This window comes from Heliangelus exortis, chromosome 12 (assembly GCF_036169615.1).
Source record: "Heliangelus exortis chromosome 12, bHelExo1.hap1, whole genome shotgun sequence".
Taxonomy (NCBI): domain Eukaryota; kingdom Metazoa; phylum Chordata; class Aves; order Apodiformes; family Trochilidae; genus Heliangelus; species Heliangelus exortis.
This window is the reverse complement of record NC_092433.1, coordinates 7,204,558-7,226,831: the sequence shown is the minus strand read 5'-3', so window position 1 is coordinate 7,226,831 and position 22,274 is coordinate 7,204,558. Positions and strand designations below refer to the sequence as shown.

Below are 22,274 nucleotides of genomic sequence, written 5' to 3'. Positions count from 1 at the left end.
TGGGCTCCCCCCCCACCCTGACTGTGCCAGGGAGCTGCTGGAGGGCTCTGCATCCCTTCTGCTCACCACTTACTCCCTACCCAGACAACCCTATGGGGCAACGGGGATGACCCGTGGCTTCTGCAGGTTATGGGGGCAGCGGGGAGGGGACCCAACCAATCAGCACAGCTGGGCTGGAGGGAGGTGGCATCTCCACTCATCTTGGGAACCTGGTGAATGTAAAACCCCTAAAGCCAGGTCCCTGGGCTGCTGGTGGGGCTGGCACTGCTGTGCTTCTCCTGTGGCAGGAGGCACCAGCCTGCCTGCACAGTGCATGGTTCAGCATCCTTGGGTTCAGGCAGAGAGGGCTGTCTGTGCTGTCCCAGTTCCCTGTCCCGCAGCTGGGGACGAAGGAGCAGCCTGAACATCACTGCCCTTGTGCCCTGGGGCAATGCTGGGTGCCAGAGCACCTCACCCTGCTGGCAGAGCTCAGCATCTGCTCTGTCCTGCTGCCTCCTTCAGCCCATGGCTTGTTCCCCAGCAGTCAGACATGGTGACAAAAAACAGGGGCTTGGGGTGGGGGGGCAAAGGGCAGGGTAGGCCTCGCCATCCCTCCATGGTGGGGACATGTCCTCTCTGGCTTGGAAAGGTCACGATTAGTCCTCAGTCAGTGACTGACCTGAGATTGTTCATAAATATTTTGTGCTCTGAGTGATAAAATATTAAACTCCTCCAGCCCACATGGAAAAATATTGCTCTTCCTGGTGTTTATCTTTGTTGCCAGTTATTACAAAACTGCCAAGCCCCCTGTAATATTTATGCCTTGCTGAGGCTCCAAGGGGGTTGGATCCAGCCAGTGGATCCTAACTCTGCTTGTCCTCTCACCCCATGGAAGATGGGGGCTGTGGGAGGCTTCACCATCGTCCTGCTGTCAGTGGAGAGGGAGCAGCAGCCAGGAGGATGCAGCCTGTGCCAGGTTGGTGTGAAGCTTGTGCCAGGTCCTGCTCTGCCAGGGGGAAGTGGGACCTTGGTGGTGCCAGCATCCTTCAGCGTGGCGTGTCCCCAGCCCTCCCCAGCTCTGTCCCCCCCCAGATCCCCCAGCCCTGGCACCCTCCTCTCCCTAGTGTCTCACTCCATCTGTTCTAACAGTGTTGAAAGGAGATGTTGAAAGGAGGGGTCCTGGTGCTGCAGGACCCCAAGGCGGACCTTGCCATGAAGTCCTGGCTTATCCACCTCTAGATCAGGAGTGCCAGGGCAAGGGGGGACAGAGCGGTTCTGACTCTTGCTGCAATGCCCTACCCTGCAGCCTGCAATCACAGCAGCTGGCAGTGGGGAAACTGAGGCACAGGGCAGTGATGTGATTACTCAGTGTGGTGCCCCAGAGGCCCCTGACCATCCCTGTATGTAGGTCCTATGTGGTCCCCTCTCCTATTCTTGTCCCTAAGTCACAACTCTCCAGGACAGCTGGGCTGCCAGTGGGACTGATGTGCACACAGCACAGCAGGATCCTGGTCTGTGCAAATGGTGGAGACATGGAACACTAAATCCAGGCACTGCCTTCAGAGGGCATCAGCCAAAGCCTTTCCCCAGCTTGGTGCTTGTGCTGACGGTGAGTGCCAGGGGGTGAACCAAGTGCAGGGGTCAGCGGGGTCCCGGGTGCACCTTGGGGCTTGGGGACCAGGGGTCAGGCTGGGTGGTGGGCTGTAAGGGGCAGGGGGGTAAAGGCACCAGGGGCACTAGGGTGTGGCTGTGGAGTTGGAGCTGGGACTGGGACCAGAATCGGGACCGAGACCCCTCCTGCTGGGCTGGGCTAAGAAAAGGACTCTGGGGCCGGGGGGCAGGCGCTGAGCTGTGTCGGGTTTGCCAGGGGATCTGCTTCTGGCTGTGTACTGCTTCTGCCCAGCCTGGGTTTGGCTGTCCTCACAGCATCTGCCTGAGCCTTGCCTGTGCCCTGGCTTGGGCTGACCGTGCCTTGCCTGTATCCTGTCTGTGTCTAGCCATGTCCCGCTAAAATCTGGGCATGCCCTGTCTGTATCCTGCCTGTGCCCTGCCTGGGTCCGGCCGTGCCCTTCCCGTCTCTGCCCGAGCCCTGGCAGCCCCCGGCCTTGCGGTGCCCTGCCCAGGGTGGCGGTGCCAGCAGCGGGCGGGGGACAGGCGGGGGCCCGGAGTGCCTCTGCCCGGAGGTACTGGGTCGGGGCGGGGGCCGGGGCCGGGCCGGGCGGGGGCCGTGCCGGGCCGGGCGGGGGGCGGAGCGGCTCCGCTCGGCTGGGGCTGGCGGAGTGTCAGAGGCGGCGGCGGGAGGCGGCGGCAGCCGCAGCTCCGAGGCAGCCGCTGCACCGGCACCGGCACTGGCACAGGCACAGGCACCGGCTGCCGGCACAGCACCGGGCCCAGGTAAGGACTGCGGTCCCACCCCGGTGCTCCCGGCTGCGTCCGTCTCCGTGGCCTCGGGCGTCCCTAGAGCCCCGGTGCCCGCGGCGGCGGGTAGCGGGGACCGGCGATCCCCCGCAGCCGTCGGGGCCGATGCCGGGGCTCTCGGGGCTGCGGGAGGGTAGCCGAGCCCGTGCACCGACACGGCTGGGTCGGGGGTGTGTTCAGGGCGGGGAGCATCGGTCCGGTCCCGCGGGCGCTGTGCCCAGCGCAGGACGCAGGGGCGCGGGGCTCCCGGAGGAGGACTCGGGGGGTCCTCGTCCCATGGTACCGTGGCAGCACCTACCCGCGCAGCGGGCACTCAGCGAGACCCCGCCGCCGCAGCCCCCGGACCCGGGCAGGGGCTACGCGGCGTCACCGGGGTAGAGAAGCGGGGTGACCCCCCGGCACGGCAGGGGCAGTCCCCCCTGCCCGGCTGTTGGACCCAGGTGCTCCTTCAGCCCCTGCTCCCGGCGGGGGAGATCAATGGCTTTCGGGGTGGCTGAAGGGGCACCCAGACCCCAGGGAAGGTTTGGGACGGGATTTGGTGTGGTTTGACCAAGCCCATGACCCCAGCCCCTCGGGAGGGCTGCATGGGGTGGGAACCCCTCCTCTGACTGCTGGGGCACGGGGACCAGGGCCGTGCAAGCTCCTCTCCCCTTCACCTCCCCGACCCCCGCGCTCCCACCAAACTGGGGATGAACAGCCGAATGGCCACGGTGGTGGGGGGATGATGGAGAGAGCACCCAGGAAAGGTGCTTTGGCTCTATGGGGCACGGGGGCTCGCAAGGCTTTGAGGCAGGGTGGAGGTGCAGAGTCCCCAGCAGAGCTCAGTGGTGGTGGTGGGACCTCTGAGCATCCCATGGATAGGTGATGATGGCAGCTGGTGCAAGCTGGGCTCATGCTGCGCCCTCTCACATGCACCCTGTACCACCCCTAAGGGTGCTGGTGTTGGAGATGGTCAGGTCTTCTGCCAGGGGGTGGGTGGGGAGCGCTTGGGACATGTAGGAACAACAGCACCTTCTCACCCATCCTACTCGCTGATGGTTTCAGGAGGGGGGGCCGCTGGCAGCCAGCAGAAGCCTTCCTGCTGCACCACGGTTTTCAGGTTGGACTTGCCTCTGCCCCGATGGGTGCTTCACTTCCCTAGATGTTCTCTAGGTGTTCCCATGGGGCTGTCCTTCCCCCAGCACCATGCCAACACAGCTGAACACCTGTGGGGATGGCTGTAGCCCTGTTCGCAGTGTCCCTTGGGGCTCACTGCAGGGTAGGTGATGGTTTGCCCTTTTGGAAGCATTCTGCCTGAAGTGAAGATGCTCTTCCTCTGTTGGATCTCAGCAGCTGCCTCAGAAGAACTGGACCCCAAGGAGCCAGACTCCTGATGCTGTCGGATCCTCATGCCAGGCTCAGCCTGCTGCTGATGGGCTCCATCAATAATCCATGTGCCTGTGGCCTCCTTCCTGCAGGAGGAAACCCTGGGTTCCCCAAAATCAGTCAGAGCCTGAAATAAGGCAGGGACTCTTCTGCAGCCTCCTCCCCAAACTCCTTCAAGGGGCTTAGGTAGGAGATACCCCAGGGTGGCTGGAAGCTTGTTGCAGGCAGCACCCAGGACAGGCACTGTGGGGCACAGAGGAGGAGATTCACCCTGTTACGCCCTGTATCACCCTTCTGCCCACATGTCCCTGGGCATCACCACCAGCTCCAGCTGCTTGCCAGAGGGCTCCTCCACCCATGGGCATCACCTGCTCCTGTTTGGAGAGGGTGGCCTTGGTACCAGCTGCTGGGAGCTGCAGGGGAGGCCCAGCACTCTCCAGCATCATTCTCCCACCCTGCATGCCCCCCATGAACACCCTGCTCTTCTGGGATGCTGGTGAGCCCTGGGACCTGTTGTGGCACCAGCAGCTTACCGTGATGGAGCAGGCTGAGGTGTCTGTGCTCTCAGGGGATCCCTTTCTCCCATGGTCCCCAAAATGCTGGCCCTGTGGGATCTCAGTAGTTGGGTTCAAAAGGGAAACAAATCTCTCCTGTGTTTTGGGGAAAGACAGCCCATCTCTGAAGGGACTGCATCTCCTGCCAAAAAAAAGGCCTGTCTGCTGCAAAAGCCTTTGATTCCCCCGTGCCTCCGTGCTTTCTGCAGAGGGAGTCAGCAAACCTGGCTCTTACTTTTACTGAAATCTCTGAATTTAGTATATGGGGAAGGAAGGGGCGGTGGTGAGAGAACAGGCTCTGAAGCACGGCGGCTGCCGGAGCCTGCTCCATGCCTTGCTCACTGCAGGAGGTGAAGCCACTGCTGCGTCCCTGTGTCCCTGCTCTGGCCCCATGCCAAGGGCAGCACAAGGGGCAGTAGCAGGGCAGGTGGGCTCCGGGTGGGCTTGGGATGGGGCTTAAGTACAGTGGCACTGCAGGCATGGTGGGCTCACTACTGTCTGGTTGTGGCAGCGCTCTTGGCTGGAGGTTGGGAGCCATCAATACCCCTGATGCTGCTGCTGAGTCTGGGGGCTCATCTCGGAGCTGGTGTTGGCTCTGCCAGCCCAGCCAGGGCTCTCTGCCCTGGGTGAACTCCCTGGCTCCTTTTTCACCCCAAAGATTTCAGGGGCTGGCAAGCTGCCCCCCAGCAGGCTGCTCTGCCCAGTGCTGCCAGCTCTGTGCCCTCCCTGCCTGTGCCAGTGTATCCTGGGGAGTTGGGGGAGACGACACCAGACCCCATTTGTCTCCTGGGGTCTGTGTTACTTGCTGGTGTCCTGGTGGTCCCAGGTCACTGCCACGGCTGCCACATTGCTCAGCTCTCTCTTCTGTGGGGGTTCCTTCCCAGGGGTATCCCAGGATGAGGTGTGCTGGGGTGGGGGGCACAGGCAAGCTGACGCCCTTGCTCACCTATGCAGCACTGGCACTGCCTGCAGGACAGCCTCCAGCTCGCCTGGGTGCACAGACCTAGCAGCTTTTCTCTTCACTTTTCCAGGTGCTGAGGGCTCTGCCGGAGCAGCACGACACCGGGGGTGCCACAGTGCCACACCGTGCCACCCCCCGCCACCTGATGCCTGGGGACTGCCTGCCCTCACCTTGACAGGTGGCAGTGGGTGACACGGGGTGGCGTGGGTCCCCTGGCTGGTACCAGCACACCCCATGGCAGTCTCCTTGGCCGCCTGGCTGTGGCTGATGTGCCTGGCCATGTGCCTGGCTGCTGGGCACGGCATAGCTGGCAAGAAGGAGATCAGCACAGATGGAGACCTGGTGATCGGGGGTCTCTTCCCTGTCCATGAGAAAGGAGTCGGGGGCGAAGACTGTGGCAAGATCAACGAGCACCGAGGCATCCAGCGCCTGGAGGCCATGCTCTTTGCCCTGGATGAGATCAACAAGGACAGGAGCATCCTGCCGGGAGTGAGGCTGGGCGCCCACATCCTTGACACCTGCTCCAAGGACACCTATGCCCTCGAGCAGTCCCTCGACTTTGTCCGTGCCTCCCTCACCAAGGTGGATGGCTCTGAGCATATCTGCCCTGATGGCTCCTACGCTGTTCACGATGATGTGCCCACCGCCATCACTGGTGTCATCGGGGGCTCCTACAGCGACGTTTCCATCCAGGTACTCTCCAGAAGAGGGACTCGGATGGGGTTGGAGGGTTAGCAGAAATGGTAGCGGGGTCCCACAGCCCTGGTGGGATTGTGATGCTGCTGCTGCTGGTGCAGCACAGGGAAGCTCTTGCATGTAGGGAGTCCGTCACCTGCCAAAAGCTGTGGAAGTCAAGTCAATTGATCCGTCCTGTGTTTATACCCCTCTTGTGTTTGTGGTGGCAAGCAGCTCATCAGCCCAGGATGATCTCAGTGCTTAGGTCCTTGCTGTCCCCAATGCCACCATGCTTTGTCTGCATGTGTGAACCACCTCCCAGCAGTGCCAGTATGGGTGGTCTGGCCTGGCCTGGCCTGGGAGCTACAACTGTGTGGGAGCAGTGTTTAGTCACCTTCAGCTCCGTGGGCCCTGTCCCCTGTGGGACAGGTAGGTGGCCAGGCACAAGGACACCCCCTGGCATGGTGATGACACCTCTGATGTCCAAACGATGGGAGGGACACTGCAGTGGGAATGTGGGGACACAATTCCCAGCAGGCAGGGCTGCCTAGCACAAGGGGGCGCCATACCCTCTGACACCCCCCCCCCCCATACACACCCATCCTGCCAGCTGCAAGGGAACCCCCGCCTCCCTGGGGCTCGGCCACAGGGCTGCCGGCCAGGGCCCCAGTGATCCCATGGGAATGGGCACCTCGAGTCTTCGACCAGCCTGTCACCTGGGTGGGGTGCAGCTTAGTGCCCAAAATCTGCAGCTCTGCAGAGCCCGGGGCGTTTCAGGCAGGGAGTTGAGCGTCCCCTGGGGATGCAGGGAGCCGGCAGGGACAGCTGAGCCCCGGGGGCTGCCGGTGGCCCACCTGCTCGCTGGGATTTAACGAGTCCCCAGGGCGCATTGAACCCGTCTGCCGGCCACTGGGACTCCACATCCTCCTGGCTGTGGGGCGGAGGAGCTGGGGTGGGCGATGGAGGAAACACCCTGGTCCAGCCCACGCCGTTGCTTGTCCCTTCTCTTGCTGGGTGTCCCCACGGCTGGGGCACGGCGCAGGCGGGCAGTGGTGCGGGCAGCAGGCGGGCTGGCAGCGCCGGTCAGGACAGGCAGCAGCTTCCCTGCGCTCCGGGGTCCTATTGCCATTAGGGAGACCTTGTCATCCAGGACATTTGTCCACGTTAATTAAGCCGCATCTCCGCCTGGGGAGCAGCAAGATGTAGGCAGGCTCCCTGGCCCCGCCGGCCCCCTCGAGCCCCCCCTTTGCTGCTCTCAGAGCCTGGGCTCCTAACAGGCTCATTAGCGGGGCTGTCTCCCTGGGGAAGCTAACGAGAGCTTCTGCCGAGAAGCTGGAAGGTGCGGGTCCCGCCGGGGCTCCCGGTGCAGGGTGCACAAGCGCTGTTCCCCAGGGCCAGCAGCTGCCCCAGGATGGGCGGGGGACTCTGCCCCGGACCCCCAGGCCTCTCCTCCCATGTCACTGAGCTGCCTGGCTTGCTCTGCACCCACAAGCATCAACTCCAGGTTTCCCAGGGGGGAGTTTGTGCTTTCGCCACAGATCTATTTACCCACCTCCAGCCCCAAATTTCATAGGGTAAATGCCCAAAATATTAAAATAATAAGAGAAATTAGCATGTCTCAGGGCTCAGGCAACCATATGGCTGTGCTGTCCATCTCTCTGCCAGCCAGGTGGGCGGGTTGCTGACCAGCCCCGCAGTTGTGCTTGGGAGTGGCTGCACCCCACTGGGCATAGGTTGGGGTCCCCAGTGGGAATGTCCCTGGCTGGGGCACTCACCTCTTCTCCTCCACACAGGTGGCCAACCTCCTGAGGCTCTTCCAGATCCCACAGATCAGCTACGCCTCTACCAGCGCTAAGCTCAGTGACAAGTCCCGCTACGACTACTTTGCCCGCACTGTCCCACCGGATTTCTACCAAGCCAAAGCCATGGCGGAGATCCTCCGCTTCTTCAACTGGACCTATGTGTCCACTGTGGCCTCAGAGGGTGACTACGGGGAGACGGGGATCGAGGCCTTTGAGCAAGAAGCCCGCATGCGCAACATATGCATCGCCACCTCGGAGAAGGTGGGGCGCTCCATGAACAAGAAGACCTACGACGGGGTGGTCCGGGCTCTGATGCAGAAGCCCAATGCCAGGGTGGTCGTGATGTTCACCCGAAGTGAAGATGCCCGGGAGCTGCTGGCGGCTGCCCAGAGAGCCAACGTGTCCTTCATGTGGGTGGCCAGTGATGGGTGGGGAGCCCTGGAGAGCGTGGTGGCCGGGAGTGAAGCGGTAGCAGAGGGAGCAATCACCATTGAGCTGGCAGCCTACCCCATCAAGGAGTTTGCTTCTTACTTTCTTAACCTCCACCCCTACAATAACAGCCGAAATCCCTGGTTTAGGGAGTTTTGGGAGCAGAAATTCAAGTGCAGCTTGCACACACAGGACTGCAGCCGGTACTCCCTCAGAACAGGCAAGTTTGAGCCAGAGTCCAAGATCACATTTGTGGTGAATGCGGTCTATGCCATGGCTCACTCTCTCCACAACATGCACCGGGCACTGTGTCCCAACTCCACCAAGCTCTGCGATGCCATGAAGCCTGTCAATGGCAAGAAGTTCTACAAGGACTTTATGCTCAATGTCAATTTTGACGGTGAGTCCAGAGGTGGAGATGGGGCTTGATTTCCTAACTGGAAAAGGATGGATGGAGAGGAAGGGAGGGGGGAGGCCCATATTTGACCCAAAGCCCTGCAGTTCCTCCAGCCTGCTCTCACCTGGGGAACCCTATGCTGTGCGTTGTTGTTGTGGACACCAACAGCCCACTATCACCCTTGGGAGGCAATCCAGGTCCCTTGTGCAGTTGGAGAAGCTGGTGACCAACTCCATCCTGCTAGAGCTGGGTGGGACCAGCCCCACTGTGGGTCCTTGTAGACCTCACTTGCCTGTGCCATGATTTATTCACATTTTGGGCATTAAACTGGAGGAAAACCCTACGTAGTTGGGGATGAATTAGAATTGTGTTGTCTGTGACTTGGGCTGAGCCCAGCTTCCTGGGTGGTGTTGAGTACTATGGAGGCTGCAAAATCTCCCTGTTGGTCCCTGCAGAGCTGTCTGGGCTGATGAGCTCTTAAGCACATGAGGAGATAGTTCTCCATCACTGCTTTCCTGCTTCTAATATCTGCATAGGCAGCAGTGATGAGAGTGAAGGCAGAGAACAGGCTGGACATTTGCCTGTAAGCCTTGTGGGATGTGAGCCTTTGAAGGAACCCTGTCTCCATGCTGGGAGTGAGCTCTTTCCTGCCCCACAGCAGTCACCGTGTCTCCTTCTTCTCCCTCCAGCTCCATTCAGGCCAGCAGACACCGACAGCATCGTTCGATTTGACCGCTACGGAGATGGGATTGGGCGCTACAACATCTTCAACTATCACCACATGGGTGGGCGGTACCAGTACCAGAAAGTGGGCTACTGGGCAGAGGGGCTCATCCTCAACACCAGCCTCATCCCATGGGCTGAGACCTCCATCCCCGTGTCCCAGTGCAGTGACCCCTGCAAGAAAAATGAGATAAAGAGCATGCAGCCTGGAGACATATGCTGCTGGCTCTGCATCCCCTGCCAGCCCTACGAGTACTTGCTGGATGAGTTCACCTGCATGGACTGTGGTCTTGGTTACTGGCCCAATGAGACCCTGAATGGGTGCTATGAGTTACCCCAAGAGTACATCCGCTGGAAAGATGCCTGGGCCATTGGTCCCGTCACTATCTCTTGCCTCGGTTTTATCTCCACCCTGTTTGTTTTTGGAGTCTTCATGAAGAACAATGACACCCCCATCGTGAAGGCCTCTGGCCGGGAGCTCTGCTATATTCTCCTGACAGGGGTCCTCATGTGCTACAGCATGACCTTCATCTTCATTGCAAAGCCTTCCACCGGGGTCTGCACTCTCCGTCGTCTGGGGTTGGGCACGTCCTTTGCTGTCTGTTATTCTGCCCTCTTGACCAAGACAAACCGCATTGCCAGGATCTTCAGTGGGGTGAAGGAAGGGGTCCAGCGCCCCCGGTTCATAAGCCCCACATCACAGGTGGTCATCTGCATGGCCCTCATCTCTTGCCAGCTGATCATAGTCATCATCTGGCTGCTGGTGGAGACCCCTGGCACAGGCAAGGAGACTGAGCCTGACAAGAGGTACATTGTCACTCTGAAGTGCAACAACCGTGACTCAAACATGCTCATTTCGCTCACCTACAATGTCCTCCTGATTGTCCTCTGCACGGTTTATGCTTTCAAGACACGGAAATGCCCTGAAAACTTCAATGAGGCCAAATTCATCGGGTTCACCATGTACACAACCTGCATCATCTGGCTGGCCTTCCTGCCCATCTTCTATGTGACCTCCAGTGATTACCGAGTAAGAACCTGGGATTTGGGGGGCTCTAGTAAGACTCGAACAGAGCAGTCCTGGTGACTTGGACCCCATGGGGTTTGTGGCTAGGAGATGCATGGGTCTGAGGAAGGTTATTCTGCCATGGATATATGGTGATGGTCACCTCTGCCTTGGGTGACCTGGGTGTGTTTGTTACCAGGTGTAGTGTGGCTGAAGGGCTTTGGCTAAGGGGCATTGAGTCCTGGGGAGAAGACATCCCCCTTGGCATACGGTTTGATAGGGTGAGGATGGAAAATATCCCCGAGTCTTCCTAAGACTCCCCTCACTTGACTGTGGAGAAATGATTGCCATCCTTTAACTTTGTGTTCTGAAGGCATGAGATGTGTCCCCTCAGGGCATGAATGCCAAGCTCCCAGGAGAGTGGAGCAGTGCTGAGGATGGGGAAACATGAGGTGCACCCTGCACCACCTCATCCCTCCTGGCAAGGTGCCCAGCCACTTTCTTACCAGGCCTGGGAGAAATATGTGGGAGTGACTGCAGTTGGGGGCTTCTGGAGAGGAACTGAATCCCCTGGTGGGAGCGGGCCCTGGGGTGAGGGGTGTTAGAAAGGCTGGTTGGGGTCATGCTCAGGGTGCACCCCATTTGCAGGAGCAGCCTGTGCCCATCAGGGCAGTGCCCAACCTCTGCCAACAGGTCTCCAGCAGATCCACCTTGATGGAGAGAGCTGATATAGGGTGGGATGTGCCTGTGGGGTGCAGGCAGCAGCCTCTGCCTGGTGGTGGCACAGGGAGGGTTTCACTCTGCCCTGCTCAGGGCAGAAGGATGGTGGCAACAGCACCTGATGCTCACCCCCGTCTCCAGGTCCAGACCACCACCATGTGCATCTCAGTGAGCCTCAGTGGCACTGTGGTCCTTGGCTGCCTCTTTACCCCCAAGCTCCACATCATACTCTTCCAGCCTCAGAAGAACGTGGCCAGCCACCGCGTGGGCACTGCTCGGTTCAGTGTGGCAGCTGCCAGCTCCAGCCAGTCCCATGGTGAGTGCAGCAGGCTGGGGATGGGCTGGGCTGGGGATGATTTAGGGGGGCAGTACACCCTTGCCAGCAGGTAGATGGGGGCACCATGATCACCCCAGGGGAACACAGCTACCCTGGGCACCCTCCATCCCAGTGCTGGAGGATGCAGGTCCCTGAGCCCCTGTCATCAGCCTTGGGGGGAACATGTCCACCCTATGTACCCTACACACAAGCCCTGGGGGATGAAGCTCCCCAGGCACTCATTGCCCACCATGGTGGGATGTCCTCAGTGGGTGGGTGGGTGGGTGGGGGGCTTCTTCCAGACCCCAACCTCCTCCTAACTGCTGCCTTCCTGGCCAGGCTCGGCCTCGCAGTATGTGCCCACGGTGTGCAATGGTCGTGAGGTGGTGGACTCCACGACATCGTCCTTGTGAAGGGCTCCTGCCCATGGCTGCACTGCCCTTGGGTCCCTCCCCAGGGAGAGCAGCACTCACGGCCCGGCTGCTCAGGGCCAGAGGCAGGCGGGAGGCTCAGCCCCTGCCCAGCACGTGGTGGGTCATCTTATGTGTCACCCTTCCCTTGTGCCTCCCTTGTCCTCTGCACTGAGTCATGGCAAACATCCCCCATCCCTCGACCTGAGCTGTGGTGCACGTCCCCTGTGTCACCTGCACTGAACCATGGTGCATGTCCCCTCTCCCCCCCATCTGAGCCGTGGTGCAGGTTTCAGGTTTCTGCACGCAGCTGCTGTGCCCCCATCCCCTGGTACATCCCCTTGGTCCCTTGCACCGAGCCGTGGTCTAAGCCTCCCTGTCTTCTGCACAGTACTGAGGTGCAGGTCACCCCCCTATTCCCTGCTCCCAGCCATGGTGGATGTCCCCTCACCCTTCGCACTGAGCTGTAGCACGCAACCCCCAGACCTTGACCTGAGCTGTGGGGCACGTTCCCCCCACCCCGCACCAGCCATGGTGACAGCCCCCTCTCCCTCCCACCGAGCTGTGATCCACAACCCAGCTCCCTCTTGCCAAGTCCCCAAGTCACGCTTCACCTGCCCCAACCCACGCTGCCCCTCCTGCTCCCTCCACGCTGAGCCCTGTGCTGGCACACATTGTCCTTGCCCCTCTCACCCCCCTGCCATCTTTCCCCTGTCACCCACCCTGCTCTCCCAGTGCTGAGTCCTGCCCCATGCCCCCCTCCCCGGACCAGTGGAGCTCCCCCTGAGCCCTTTGCACATTTCACCTCCTCTTCCTCCTCGTTTTTGGTCCCTGGGAAAGCCACCAAGCACTTCCCCTCACCCCCAATTCCACCACTGTTCTGATTTTCCTCAGATAGCTCCGTAGCCCTTCTGACTTTTTTTAAAAAACAACTGAGATTTGTGTAGAAACAAGGAACATTCATTTTTATTTGAGACACTCGAGAAATTCAAAAACTTGCAAACTTTGGAAGGAACTTTATCATATTGTCCCCTCCCTCCCTGCCCTCCCCATGTCCCAAGCTCAGCCCTGCCTGGCAGACAGGGCAGGAGTGGGGGCAAATGCCTGCAATCCCCCAGCTCAGGGCGAGTAACGGGACCCAGGTTCTTGAGCCCAAACAAGTTTTTAAGAGTAGGTTGTTTTTTTTCTGTGAGCAACAGTGTGGGGTATTGGTTTTGGTTTTTTTTTTTTTTTTGTAATTTATGTAAATAAAGTGGTTTGGATTCTGTTTTTTTTACAAATGGGGTCTTCCACAGGTCCAGTCCATCCGAACATAAGGGAAGTGGGCAGACCCTTGGAGAAGGCAGAGCCATTTGGAGGCCAGCAGGGTCAGGGAGGCACACAACACCCCCAGACCATGTCCCCAGGAGTGTGGATGCACAAAGGATGTGGGGCACAGCTCCAGGGACAGGGGTTTAATGACCCAGGGCCAGCAGGGTCAGGGGGGTACAAAACACCTCCAGACCATGCCCTGTTGGCCCCAGAAGCACAGCTACACAAATAACGTGGGGCACAGCTCCAGGACAGGGGTTTAATGACCCATCTCCATCTGTGCCAAGGCCAGGAGCTAGGAGCTGTCCGGGATGGCAGGGCTGGGGGCTGTGGCCCTCTGCTTCAGGGGGATGATGCAGATGCTGTTCTTGGCTTCTTTGATTCTCCACCACCGTCCAAGCCTGTAGATGAGAGATGGGGGTCACCCTCTGCTGAGGTCTGGAGGAGGAGGGGCTGTGCCCCCAGGCAGTGCTGGGGAGGGGGTACATTACCGGTGCTCCTGCCCGAGGCCAGCCACCAGGAAGTCACCAGCTGCTGAGAACTTGAGGCTGTTGACAAAACCCACCTGAAGGGGACAGAGCAGGGTGAGGGGCTCCTGCAGCCTTCTCCTGCTGCCCAGGGAGGGAAACCCCTGCCAAGAGACTGGCTCCAACCCATCTCCAACATCCCCAACCTCCCCATCCATACCAAAGGGATGTCACAGAGGGGCTCCAGCTTCCGAAATCCCTCACCACACTTCCAGAGCTTCACGCTGCCACTGTGGGAGCCTGGAGCAGAGAGAGGAGGCTGCCATGCATCCCGACTCAGGGAAAGGAGCAGGACATCCCCCAGCAGGACACCCTCAAACCAGCTCTGAAGCAGCCCCACACACCTGTAGCCAGGAGGTCACTGTTGCGCAGGGGGGCCACCGCTGAGATCCAGTATGGCTGCTGCAGGCCCTGGGCCTCCTGCATGCCATGCGCATGCTGGGCCAGCGCCAGAGGCTTCTTCTTTGTCAGCCCCCACAGGGCTATAGACCTGCCATGGAGGGGAGGGGTGAGGGGGTGAGTGGCACACTGCCTGCCCACCCCCAGAACACTGCCCCAGCCCCACGCTCACCCATCATCAGCACCTGACACCATGTGCTCCTCGTTGATGAGCTGGATACAGTCGATGGAGCCCCTGTGAAGGGAAGAGACAGCATCAGTGAAAAGCATGCTTTGAGACCCTATTCAGGGTCCCCAGAGTGCCAGCCGGCTCCCAGCGGTGCCTGGCACCCTCACACTCCTGCCCCAGCTGCCTTCTCAAAGCCCTCTTCCCAGACCTACTGGTGCCCACAAAACACGAGCTGCGACTCCTCAGGGATCTTCCAGAGCCGCACGGTGCCATCCCGTCCCCCCGAGGTCACACAGCACTCCCGGCTCAGGCTGTCCAGCCCTGTGATGATGTCTTGGTGCCCAAACCTGGAGGGGGAGGTGGCAAAGAGCTGCTGTGGGCACAGCCCTGGGCCACAGGGCCTCTCATAGGCAAGGATCAGTGGGAACCCCCAGCTCTTACAGGGTCTCCATGTACGCGTTTTCTGCCACATTCCAGACCTTGACGCAGCGGTCATGAGAGGCACTGTACAGCTGGTGGGTGCCCTTCTGGAAGGACAGGCCCTGCAGACAGATGGACATCAGGGCAGTAGTGAGGGGTACCAGGATGGACAGCTCTGGCTCACCCTGCAGGCATTGCAGCCGATGCCCCCCACTCACCGAAACAGCATCGCGGTGCCCGGTGAAGATGTGCAGGCGCTTGCACGTGGCTGCATCCCAGATCATGATCAGCTTGTTCTTGTCTCCTGTAGCCTGGCAAAAGGCAGTGGATACCCAACACCTGCCCTTCAGGGACCCATGGCCTGCCCCAGCCTCTGCTCCCACCCCACATGCTTTGGGAGCTCCAGACACCTCTTCTTAGCTCCAGTGGATGCAAGGGCTGCTTTAACCCATCAAAGTACACCTGGGCATGAGATACTGACCCTCGGGAACCCCAAAAGGAGATGCATTCCCTCAAGACCTCCACTCCATGCTCCAACTCCCTGTCCCATACCAGGTACTTGCCATCTGATGAAATGGCCATGCAGAGGACTTGGGATGCATGCCCCATGTTCTGCTCCTCAGTGCCCTTCTTCCCTCCAGGCACCACGCACAGCCTCTTCCCGGAGTCTACCTCCCCTGCAGGAAAGGCATCACCGTCACCCTCTGAGAGCCACTCACCACTCTGGAAAGCACCAATGAGCCTCACAAGGAGCCTTAAATGTGCACACGCATATCCCCAGTGGGGCTCGGGACAAAGCCATCTCCAGGACAGCTGCAGTCCTGCTGCTGCAGGGTTCAGGCCAGGGTTAAAGACAGCAATGGCCCCCAGAGAATACTTGCATTTGATAAGGGAGCCATCCTTGGAAGCAGAAAAGATGAACTTGTCATCCGGAGAGATGACCAGGCAGGTGACAGGCAGCCGATGTCCCCGCAGCTCGCGGATGCTGGTTGGGTCTGGAGGCTGCACCTGCAGGGAGAGCAGAGTGGGATGTGAGCTGGGTCACCTGGGTCCCTTCCCCAGAGCTGGGGTACCTGAGCTAGGCACCCCCCCTTCTCCAGAGTGCCAGCAGCCACACTGCGGGTGGGAGAGAGGGGCCCTGATGCCAAGGCCAGCACGGTAGCTTCAGAAGGCCAAGGCCCAGTGTCCCTCAAAGCTGGCACTTGGAGCCCCCAGCATTCTCAGCTCTGGACACTGACCTCTTTGGCGACCAGGCGCTGCAGCCGGCCCTTCTGTTCGAGCTGGGGAAAAAATGGGGGGATCAGCGGGGGCGGCCCGGGATGTGCCTTGTGGGAGCATCGCCTGCCGCCTGCACCAGGGGAACACGCCGGCGGTTCTGCTCACCACGTCCTCCTTCAGCCGGTCCCCGATGAGATCCCCCGGCCGGGCCTCCTCCTCCTCCTCTGCCGCCCGCTCCTCCTCTGTGGAGAATTCGGGCCGTGAGGTCAAGGTTCAGCACCGGGGGCTGCCCGCGCCGTCGGGTCACCGGCCCCGGGCGGCACTCACCATACTGGCGGAGCTCCTCCAGGTACTGCTTGGCCAGGCGCAGCTTCTTCTCTTGTGGCGTCTCCTCCACTTCATCCTCCGCCACGTCCCGCCGTCGCCGCCCCAGCGACGGGCTGCGGGGACACTCGTAAGCACCGGTACCGGCACACCCACCAGTACCAGAACCTCCACGGGCATTCCCACAGATACCGGCACCCTCCCAACTCAGCTCTTACATCTCCGGCTCGGAATCGCTGGACACTTCCTCGTCGACCGGCCGGCCGGCTGCCGCTCGCGGCCTCCCCTCGGCACCCGGGACCTGCGGAACACACCGGGACGATCTACGGGACAGGCTCGACGACCCCCGCCGCACCTCCCCCACCTCGGCAATCCCACCTCGGCAATCCCTCCTCGGCCTCCTCCCTTGGCCCCCGGCCCGGCACTCACCGCGGCCCGAGGCCGCCGCCGTCCCGCCGCCCCGCGCTGCGCCTTGCCCCTCCGGCCACCCGCCGCCGCCATACTGCCGCCCCACGTGTGCCCGCACCGCCGGACGCCGCGCTGGGGCCACACCCTCTCCCCTCGTCCCTGCCTCCCGATCGGCCGAACAAGCTGTCACTCGGGGTCATGCCCCGCCCCCTCCTTGGGTACCTCCCCCCGCCTGGAGTTACCCCCCGAGTGCCCGGGGTTCCGCGGTTGGGGCACTCCGGGGGGAGCAAGGGGTCCACGATCCCTCACAGCCCCACCGGCATCGCGGCCGGCGACCCCCACTCACCGAGTGGGCGTCAGGGTGACAGCGAAGGGGCGGCTGCTTCCCCAAGGGCCATCAGGTTCTTCTGTCCCTCAGGGAGTCTCCAGCCAAGAGGCACGGCCTCGGGTACCATCCCATATCCTTTGGGAGGTCTCTTGGAGCGGGGCGGGAAGGCTTCCATTCCAATTTAAGAATCAGCTTCAGGCTGGGTTGGGCTTCTCCTGCCCCCTTTCTGCAGCCCAGGAGAGCAGCCGGTGCTGTGTGGCCGGGTGGGAGGGTGCCCCTGGGAAGAGCATCTGTCCTCCTGCTTTCTCCGGTGTGCTGTCTCCTCTGGGGCTGGGATGTCTTCTTTTCTGTGAGACTTGCAGAAGAGAAGACACCCCAGCGTGCAGAGCACCCTCGGGTTGGGACCCCCTAACCCTGAGCATGCCCACAGGCTCTGGGGAGCGGGCAGGCAGCGTTCCGTCGCCAGGGGGGGCTTTTCGTCCGCTGAGCGGTAAAGGGCGGCAGCAACGGGAGCTCTGCGGCGGAAGTGACAGCGGCGGCGGGGCCGGGAGAGAGGTACGGGCGGGGCGGACCGGGGGAGGGGAAACAGGAGGGGGGGGAACAGTGAGGGGTTAATAATAGGGTCAGTGGTGGGGGTCAATGACGGGTGAATTAGGGGTCAGTGCTGGGATAGTCGGTGGCTCAGCCATGGGTTAGTGCAGGGTGGCTGATGGGTGCTGGGTAGGTGGGTGGCTGGTGGGTGTGCGCCGTGAGGGGCTGTGCCCCCTGCGCGGGTGCGGTGGGTTTGGAGGGATGGAGGGTTCAGGCAGCGTGGGTGTCCTGTCTGTGTGGTCCTGTGGGTGTGCAGTCTGGGCCGGGGGGCCCTGCACTCACGTGTCGTTCGCGCCGGGAAGCAGAACCAGGCGCTGCGGTTGGCCACGAGCCTGGGCTGCTTCCTGCCGAGCTGGCACCGAGAGCACGGGAGCCGGCAGCATCAGGCAGGGTGAGTGTGAGCAGGGTGGGCAGCGGGAACAGTGGGCAGGGTGAACACAGGCCGGGTGAGCAGCTCTGCACCCCATGGAGAGGGGCGGGCATAAGAGAGGAGCTGAGCATCCGGACTGGGTTGGGTGAAGCTTGGTGGGGCACCACAGGCAGAAACAGACCGGAGGGCAGACCTGGAGGAGGGGCTTCCCCCCGCATCTGAGGCTCCCCAGGTGATGGCAGGGTCTTGGTGGGGGTTTCCTGGGGAGACAGAAGTAATATTCCCCCCGTTGGGATATCAGCAGGGCCCTAGGGTGCTTCCTGGCCTCCAAAGGCTGTGGGGGATGCAGGTTGGGCTGGGAGCTGGGGGTCTTGGAACTGGGGGGGAAGTTTGGGGGGCACCCTGAGCGTGCAGGGGCATAGGGCTTGGCCCTCCCCAGTAGAGCAGAAAGCGGGCAGTTTGCTCAACTCTATGCCATGAGTCGGTGTGAGAGTTCCTCCTGCCTGTGGCTTCTCCTTTGTAAGGGGAATGACCACCAGGCTGGGAGAAGGGTCCCAGCTGCTCACCAATTGTGGCATGGGGTTTCTGGCCTCTTGGAGGGCCCACCCAGGAGCCTCCAGAACCCCAGCATTGGTGTGGTGTGGCTAGGGTCTGCTCAGCTCCATGGCACTGTAGCCTTCTCCTACACATGTGTGATGAGATGGTTGGCAGGATGCTCAGGTGGCAGGATCTGGTGGCAGGGCTGAGGCAGGGACAAGGCCAGTTTGTCCTGATTGCTCGCCGTTTCCAGACCTGCCTGCAGGTCTTATGGTATGGGTGCCTGGATCTGGCCTCCATGCTGTGGTGCTGTCATTAGAACCTGGACCCCCTGCACAGCTGGGGAGCCCTGCCTGCACCAGGGCTGGGCTGGGGGACACATACTGGCTCTGTCCCCTGTTGCCTCTAAGTCGTGGCCTGCTTGGTCTTCCACCAGTGAGAAGAATGGGCTCTGTGTCGGAGGAGCTCAGCCTGGTTCCCCTGCACCAGAGGCCGGAGCTGCTGGAGGCCTGCGCCGAGCTGCTGAGCGAGGAGTGGGGGAAGAGCCGGGCCTCGCGGCTCCACACGCTCCAGCGCTCCTCGGATTCCTTCCCCACCTGCCTGCTGCTGCTACGGAGACAGGGTCCCACCGAGGCCCCCACTGCAGCCCCTGCGGGTCCCTGCCAGCTTGTGGGTCACGTCCGGCTGTCCCGCGTGGCTGGCCGGCCCCACGACCTCTTTGTGGAGAGCGTGGTGGTGGCCCGGGCGCTGAGGGGCCAGGGCTACGGGCGGCAGCTAATGGAGGCCACCGAGCGGTGGGCCCGAGCCCGGGGCTTTGGCTGCCTGCACCTCACCACCCACGACAAGCAGCACTTCTATGCCCACCTGGGCTTTGTCCTGGGCGAGCCAGTGCAGAGCGTGGCCTTCCTCAGCCCCACCATACCTGCCGAGGTTCTGCGGCTCTTCTCTACCCCTCCTGGCACTGCCACCACCATTGCCGCCAGGCCAAGGGTGCCCTCCACACCCCCGCCACCCCCTCCCCCTCCTCCTGCTGCCCCACCACCACCCTCTTCACCCCTTGTCATCTGGGCAAGGGGTGTGCTGGCCGAGGGTGGCGGGCACAGTCTTCTGGAGACCCCTCACCGCGATGCCAAAGGGCTGCCCATCTTCTGGATGAAGAAGGACATCTGAGAGGCCGGGGCCTCCATCCGGTGATTAAAAACAAGTGCAGGCAGGAGCTGCCTGCCCCAGCCCTGCCTGCCTGCCCGCCCTCCTGCGGGGCTGACATCAGCCTCCCCAGCCTGCTTTGCCCTGGCCCTATTGTTAGGGTGTGTGGGTGGCCCTCAACTCATCTGGCCAGGGCTCTGGGATCTCCAGTGTGGTGGGGAGTGAAGCTCCATGTCAGGTACTGGGGTGGGAACAGGTCCCAGGAGCCCTGCCCAGTCGCACCAACATATCCTCCACCCAAGGAACTCTCTGGGGCTGACGACAGTGTGGCACCAGAGTGTCTGCTGCTGTCCTCACTAAGCAGCCTGGGGAAACTGAGGCATGTGGAGGCTGGAGGGGCACTGGGGAGCGCAGCACTGCACTGTGAGGTGGGCAGGCAGCCAGGACCCCCAGGGAGCCGGTGAGGGCTTGAGGCACAGGACTGGGAAGGTCAGGGAGAGCAGCTGGGCCCCACGCTGAGGGATTAGCACTGTCCTTGCTGTGTCACGCGGCCCCCAGGCCTGTCCCCTGCCTAATCCCCTTGCCCCAGGCAGCTGGCCAACACTGGGCAGGGGCAGCTGGCCCCTCTCTGGCCCTGCCTGGGCTATGGGGGTCATCTCCTGGGGGGCTGAGCCCCTCAGCAGGGCACCCAGCCTGATACGAAATGGGGACAAGGGCGTCACAGTGCCCCTGCTATGGACAGGACTAGGAGCTGGCAGGGAAACGGGCACTGGGGTCAGCAGCTTGCAGTGCCACAGCAGAGCTGTGCCATGGCTGTGGCGATGCAGGCAAGCAGCAGTGCCCAAAACCCCCAAGTTTGACAAATCCTATTGGATTTTGGGTGAGTAGCAGGTGCCTGTGGGGCAGCCCTGCTGCTGTAGCCCATCCTAGCTCACCAGGTGCCAGGGTGGCAGTGCCAGCATGGCCAAGGTGCCAGCTGTGCCCCACCACCTCACTCCTGCCAATCTCCTTTCCTTACAGAGTGCTGGCCCTGCAGGCAGCTGGCAACACAGGATGGTGCCAGCGCTGGCGCTGTGGGCCTGCCTGACAGTGGGCACGGCCAGCAAGGAGAGCCCAGCCCCAGGGCCGCTGGCGGGTGGCCAGCCCTTCGCTGTGGTGTGGAACATCCCCACCAGCCGTTGCCAGCACCGCTTCGGTGTGGAGCTGCCCCTTGGTGATTATGGCATCGTGGAGAACCAGGATGGCCACTTCGTTGGTCAGAACATCACCATCTTCTACAAGAACAAGTTTGGGCTGTACCCCTACCTGACACGGCAGGGCATCCCCCTCAATGGGGGCATCCCCCAGAGGGTCCCCCTCAGTGCCCACCTCTCTAGGGTGGCTGGGGACATCCATCTCCTCCTGCGACCCACTTTCCGTGGCCTGGCTGTGGTGGACTGGGAGGAGTGGAGACCCCTCTGGGCCCAGAATTGGGGGGCCAAGCGGATTTACCGGGTGGCCTCGGAGCAGTGGGTGCAGGACCGGCACAGCCTTATGCCGGCACAGCGGCGGCTCCGGCTGGCCCAGTGGGAGTTCGAGCAGGCAGCACAGGCTCTGATGGAGGAGACGCTTCTGCTGGGCCGGACCCTGCACCCAAAGGGGCTTTGGGGTTTCTACCGCTTCCCTGACTGCCTCAACGGCAACTGGGCCAAGGAGGCCAACTACACCGGGCAGTGCCGGCCGGCGGAGGTGCAGCGCAACAACCAGCTGGGCTGGCTCTGGGCCGCCTCAGCCGCCCTCTACCCCAGCATCTACCTGCCGCCTGCCCTGCCGCCTGCCCTGCGCCGCCTATACGTGCACCACCGGCTGCGTGAGGCCCTGCGTGTGGCCGCCTTTGGCACCAGTGGCCTCCTGCCCGTGGTCGCATACTCCCGGCTCTCCTTCCGTCGCTCGCCCCGATTCCTGGAGCCAGTAAGCACTCCTGGGCTGGTAGTGGTTGTGCTGGGGGTCCTGCTTGGCACTGGGACTCAGCTGTGTTCCTGCAGCCCAGTCACATCTCTCTCTCCTTGCAGGCTGACCTGGTACACACCATCGGGGAGAGTGCGGCACTGGGTGCAGCTGGACTTGTGCTCTGGGGAGACATGTCGTACTCCCACTCAGCTGTGAGTATTGCCCCTTGCTGTGCCACAGCCAGCATGGGCTGGTCGGGATGGCTACATCCTCTATACGTGGCTGGAGGGACCCCAGTGCCAGGGTGGGTTCTCACTAGTGCTTCCCCCCTAGGAGAGCTGTGCCAGCCTGCGCCACTACCTCGTGTCCATCCTGGGTCCCTACGTGGCCAATGTGACAGCAGCAGCCCGGGAGTGCAGCTACAGGCAGTGCCATGGCCATGGGCGCTGTGTGCGCCGCCAGCCCCATGACCTGGGCAGCCTCCTGCACCTCAGCACCAGCTCGCTGGATGCTTTCCGTTGCCACTGCTACCGTGGCTGGGCTGGCAAGGGCTGTGCCCAGAAGGTCCAGTCCAGCCCCGACACTTCCTGCTTGCCGCCCACTCATGCTCATGGCCTCTATGGGCACAATGACCTCCCACCCTCTGACATCTGCGGGCCACTGGACCCTTGGGGTCGGTGACCAGGGCTGGGGACCTCTGTGGTCCCCTACAACAGCAGTGCTGCTTCCTAGCTCTTCCTACAGCCTTGTTAATTTAAATAAATCCTTTTGGCACAGTTGACGTGGTCCTTGTAGACAAATCTCGGGGTGCTTCATGGTGTCCTTGGGCTGGGCATGATTGC

General features: G+C 61.7%; 3 protein-coding genes across 5 annotated transcripts; 2 read left to right on the top strand and 1 right to left on the bottom strand.

Moving 5' to 3' along the window:
- The first annotated feature begins 715 nt into the window (after positions 1-715).
- GRM2 (glutamate metabotropic receptor 2) lies at positions 716-13,060 on the top strand. 2 transcript variants are annotated; one of them, XM_071755774.1, is made up of 6 exons: positions 716-1,588; positions 5,348-5,970; positions 7,746-8,583; positions 9,270-10,333; positions 11,171-11,345; positions 11,685-13,060. In XM_071755774.1, exons 2-6 carry the CDS (start codon positions 5,512-5,514, stop codon positions 11,756-11,758), a joined length of 2,610 nt encoding a protein of 869 aa, XP_071611875.1. In that variant the 5' UTR covers positions 716-1,588; positions 5,348-5,511; the 3' UTR covers positions 11,759-13,060. The 2 variants fall into 2 exon arrangements, with proteins under 2 accessions (XP_071611875.1, XP_071611877.1); XM_071755776.1 differs by lacking the exon at positions 716-1,588 and adding an exon at positions 2,228-2,373.
- Positions 12,683-16,678, bottom strand: RRP9 (ribosomal RNA processing 9, U3 small nucleolar RNA binding protein). The gene is made up of 14 exons (XM_071755779.1): positions 16,553-16,678; positions 16,342-16,424; positions 16,127-16,239; positions 15,965-16,041; positions 15,820-15,861; positions 15,134-15,589; positions 14,800-14,892; positions 14,603-14,703; positions 14,374-14,508; positions 14,165-14,227; positions 13,938-14,083; positions 13,754-13,833; positions 13,558-13,631; positions 12,683-13,467 (listed from the first exon to the last, which is right to left on the bottom strand). The coding sequence occupies exons 1-14, from the start codon at positions 16,622-16,624 to the stop codon at positions 13,362-13,364; spliced, it is 1,641 nt and encodes a 546-aa protein (XP_071611880.1). The 5' UTR covers positions 16,625-16,678; the 3' UTR covers positions 12,683-13,361.
- A 595-nt stretch (positions 16,679-17,273) lies between these two features.
- Positions 17,274-22,213, top strand: LOC139801494 (hyaluronidase-3-like). Of its 2 annotated transcripts, none has more exons than XM_071755777.1 (6): positions 17,274-17,414; positions 17,756-17,841; positions 18,794-19,547; positions 20,524-21,453; positions 21,555-21,644; positions 21,766-22,213. In XM_071755777.1, the coding sequence occupies exons 1-6, from the start codon at positions 17,280-17,282 to the stop codon at positions 22,111-22,113; spliced, it is 2,343 nt and encodes a 780-aa protein (XP_071611878.1). In that variant the 5' UTR covers positions 17,274-17,279; the 3' UTR covers positions 22,114-22,213. The 2 variants fall into 2 exon arrangements, with proteins under 2 accessions (XP_071611878.1, XP_071611879.1); XM_071755778.1 differs by having other exon boundaries at positions 21,771-22,038.
- Positions 22,214-22,274: the final 61 nt, after the last annotated feature.

Excerpts from the sequence above, each read along its gene's own strand:
- RRP9 (XM_071755779.1), bottom strand. The coding sequence starts at position 16,624 with ATGGCGGCGGCGGGTGGCCGGAGGGGCAAGGCGCAGCGCGGGGCGGCG. Across the intron at positions 15,862-15,964 it reads ACCGGCTGAAGGAGGACGTG|CTCGAACAGAAGGGCCGGCT; the intron begins GTGAGCAGAACC and ends TTTTTTCCCCAG. Across the intron at positions 14,084-14,164 it reads GTGTCAGGTGCTGATGATGG|GTCTATAGCCCTGTGGGGGC; the intron begins GTGAGCGTGGGG and ends CCTCCATGGCAG.
- GRM2 (XM_071755774.1), top strand. The coding sequence starts at position 5,512 with ATGGCAGTCTCCTTGGCCGCCTGGCTGTGGCTGATGTGCCTGGCCATG. Across the intron at positions 8,584-9,269 it reads GCTCAATGTCAATTTTGACG|CTCCATTCAGGCCAGCAGAC; the intron begins GTGAGTCCAGAG and ends TTCTCCCTCCAG. Across the intron at positions 10,334-11,170 it reads TGACCTCCAGTGATTACCGA|GTCCAGACCACCACCATGTG; the intron begins GTAAGAACCTGG and ends CCCCGTCTCCAG.
- LOC139801494 (XM_071755777.1), top strand. The coding sequence starts at position 17,280 with ATGCCCACAGGCTCTGGGGAGCGGGCAGGCAGCGTTCCGTCGCCAGGG. Across the intron at positions 17,842-18,793 it reads AGCCGGCAGCATCAGGCAGG|TGAGAAGAATGGGCTCTGTG; the intron begins GTGAGTGTGAGC and ends GTCTTCCACCAG. Across the intron at positions 19,548-20,523 it reads GAGGCCGGGGCCTCCATCCG|AGTGCTGGCCCTGCAGGCAG; the intron begins GTGATTAAAAAC and ends CTTTCCTTACAG.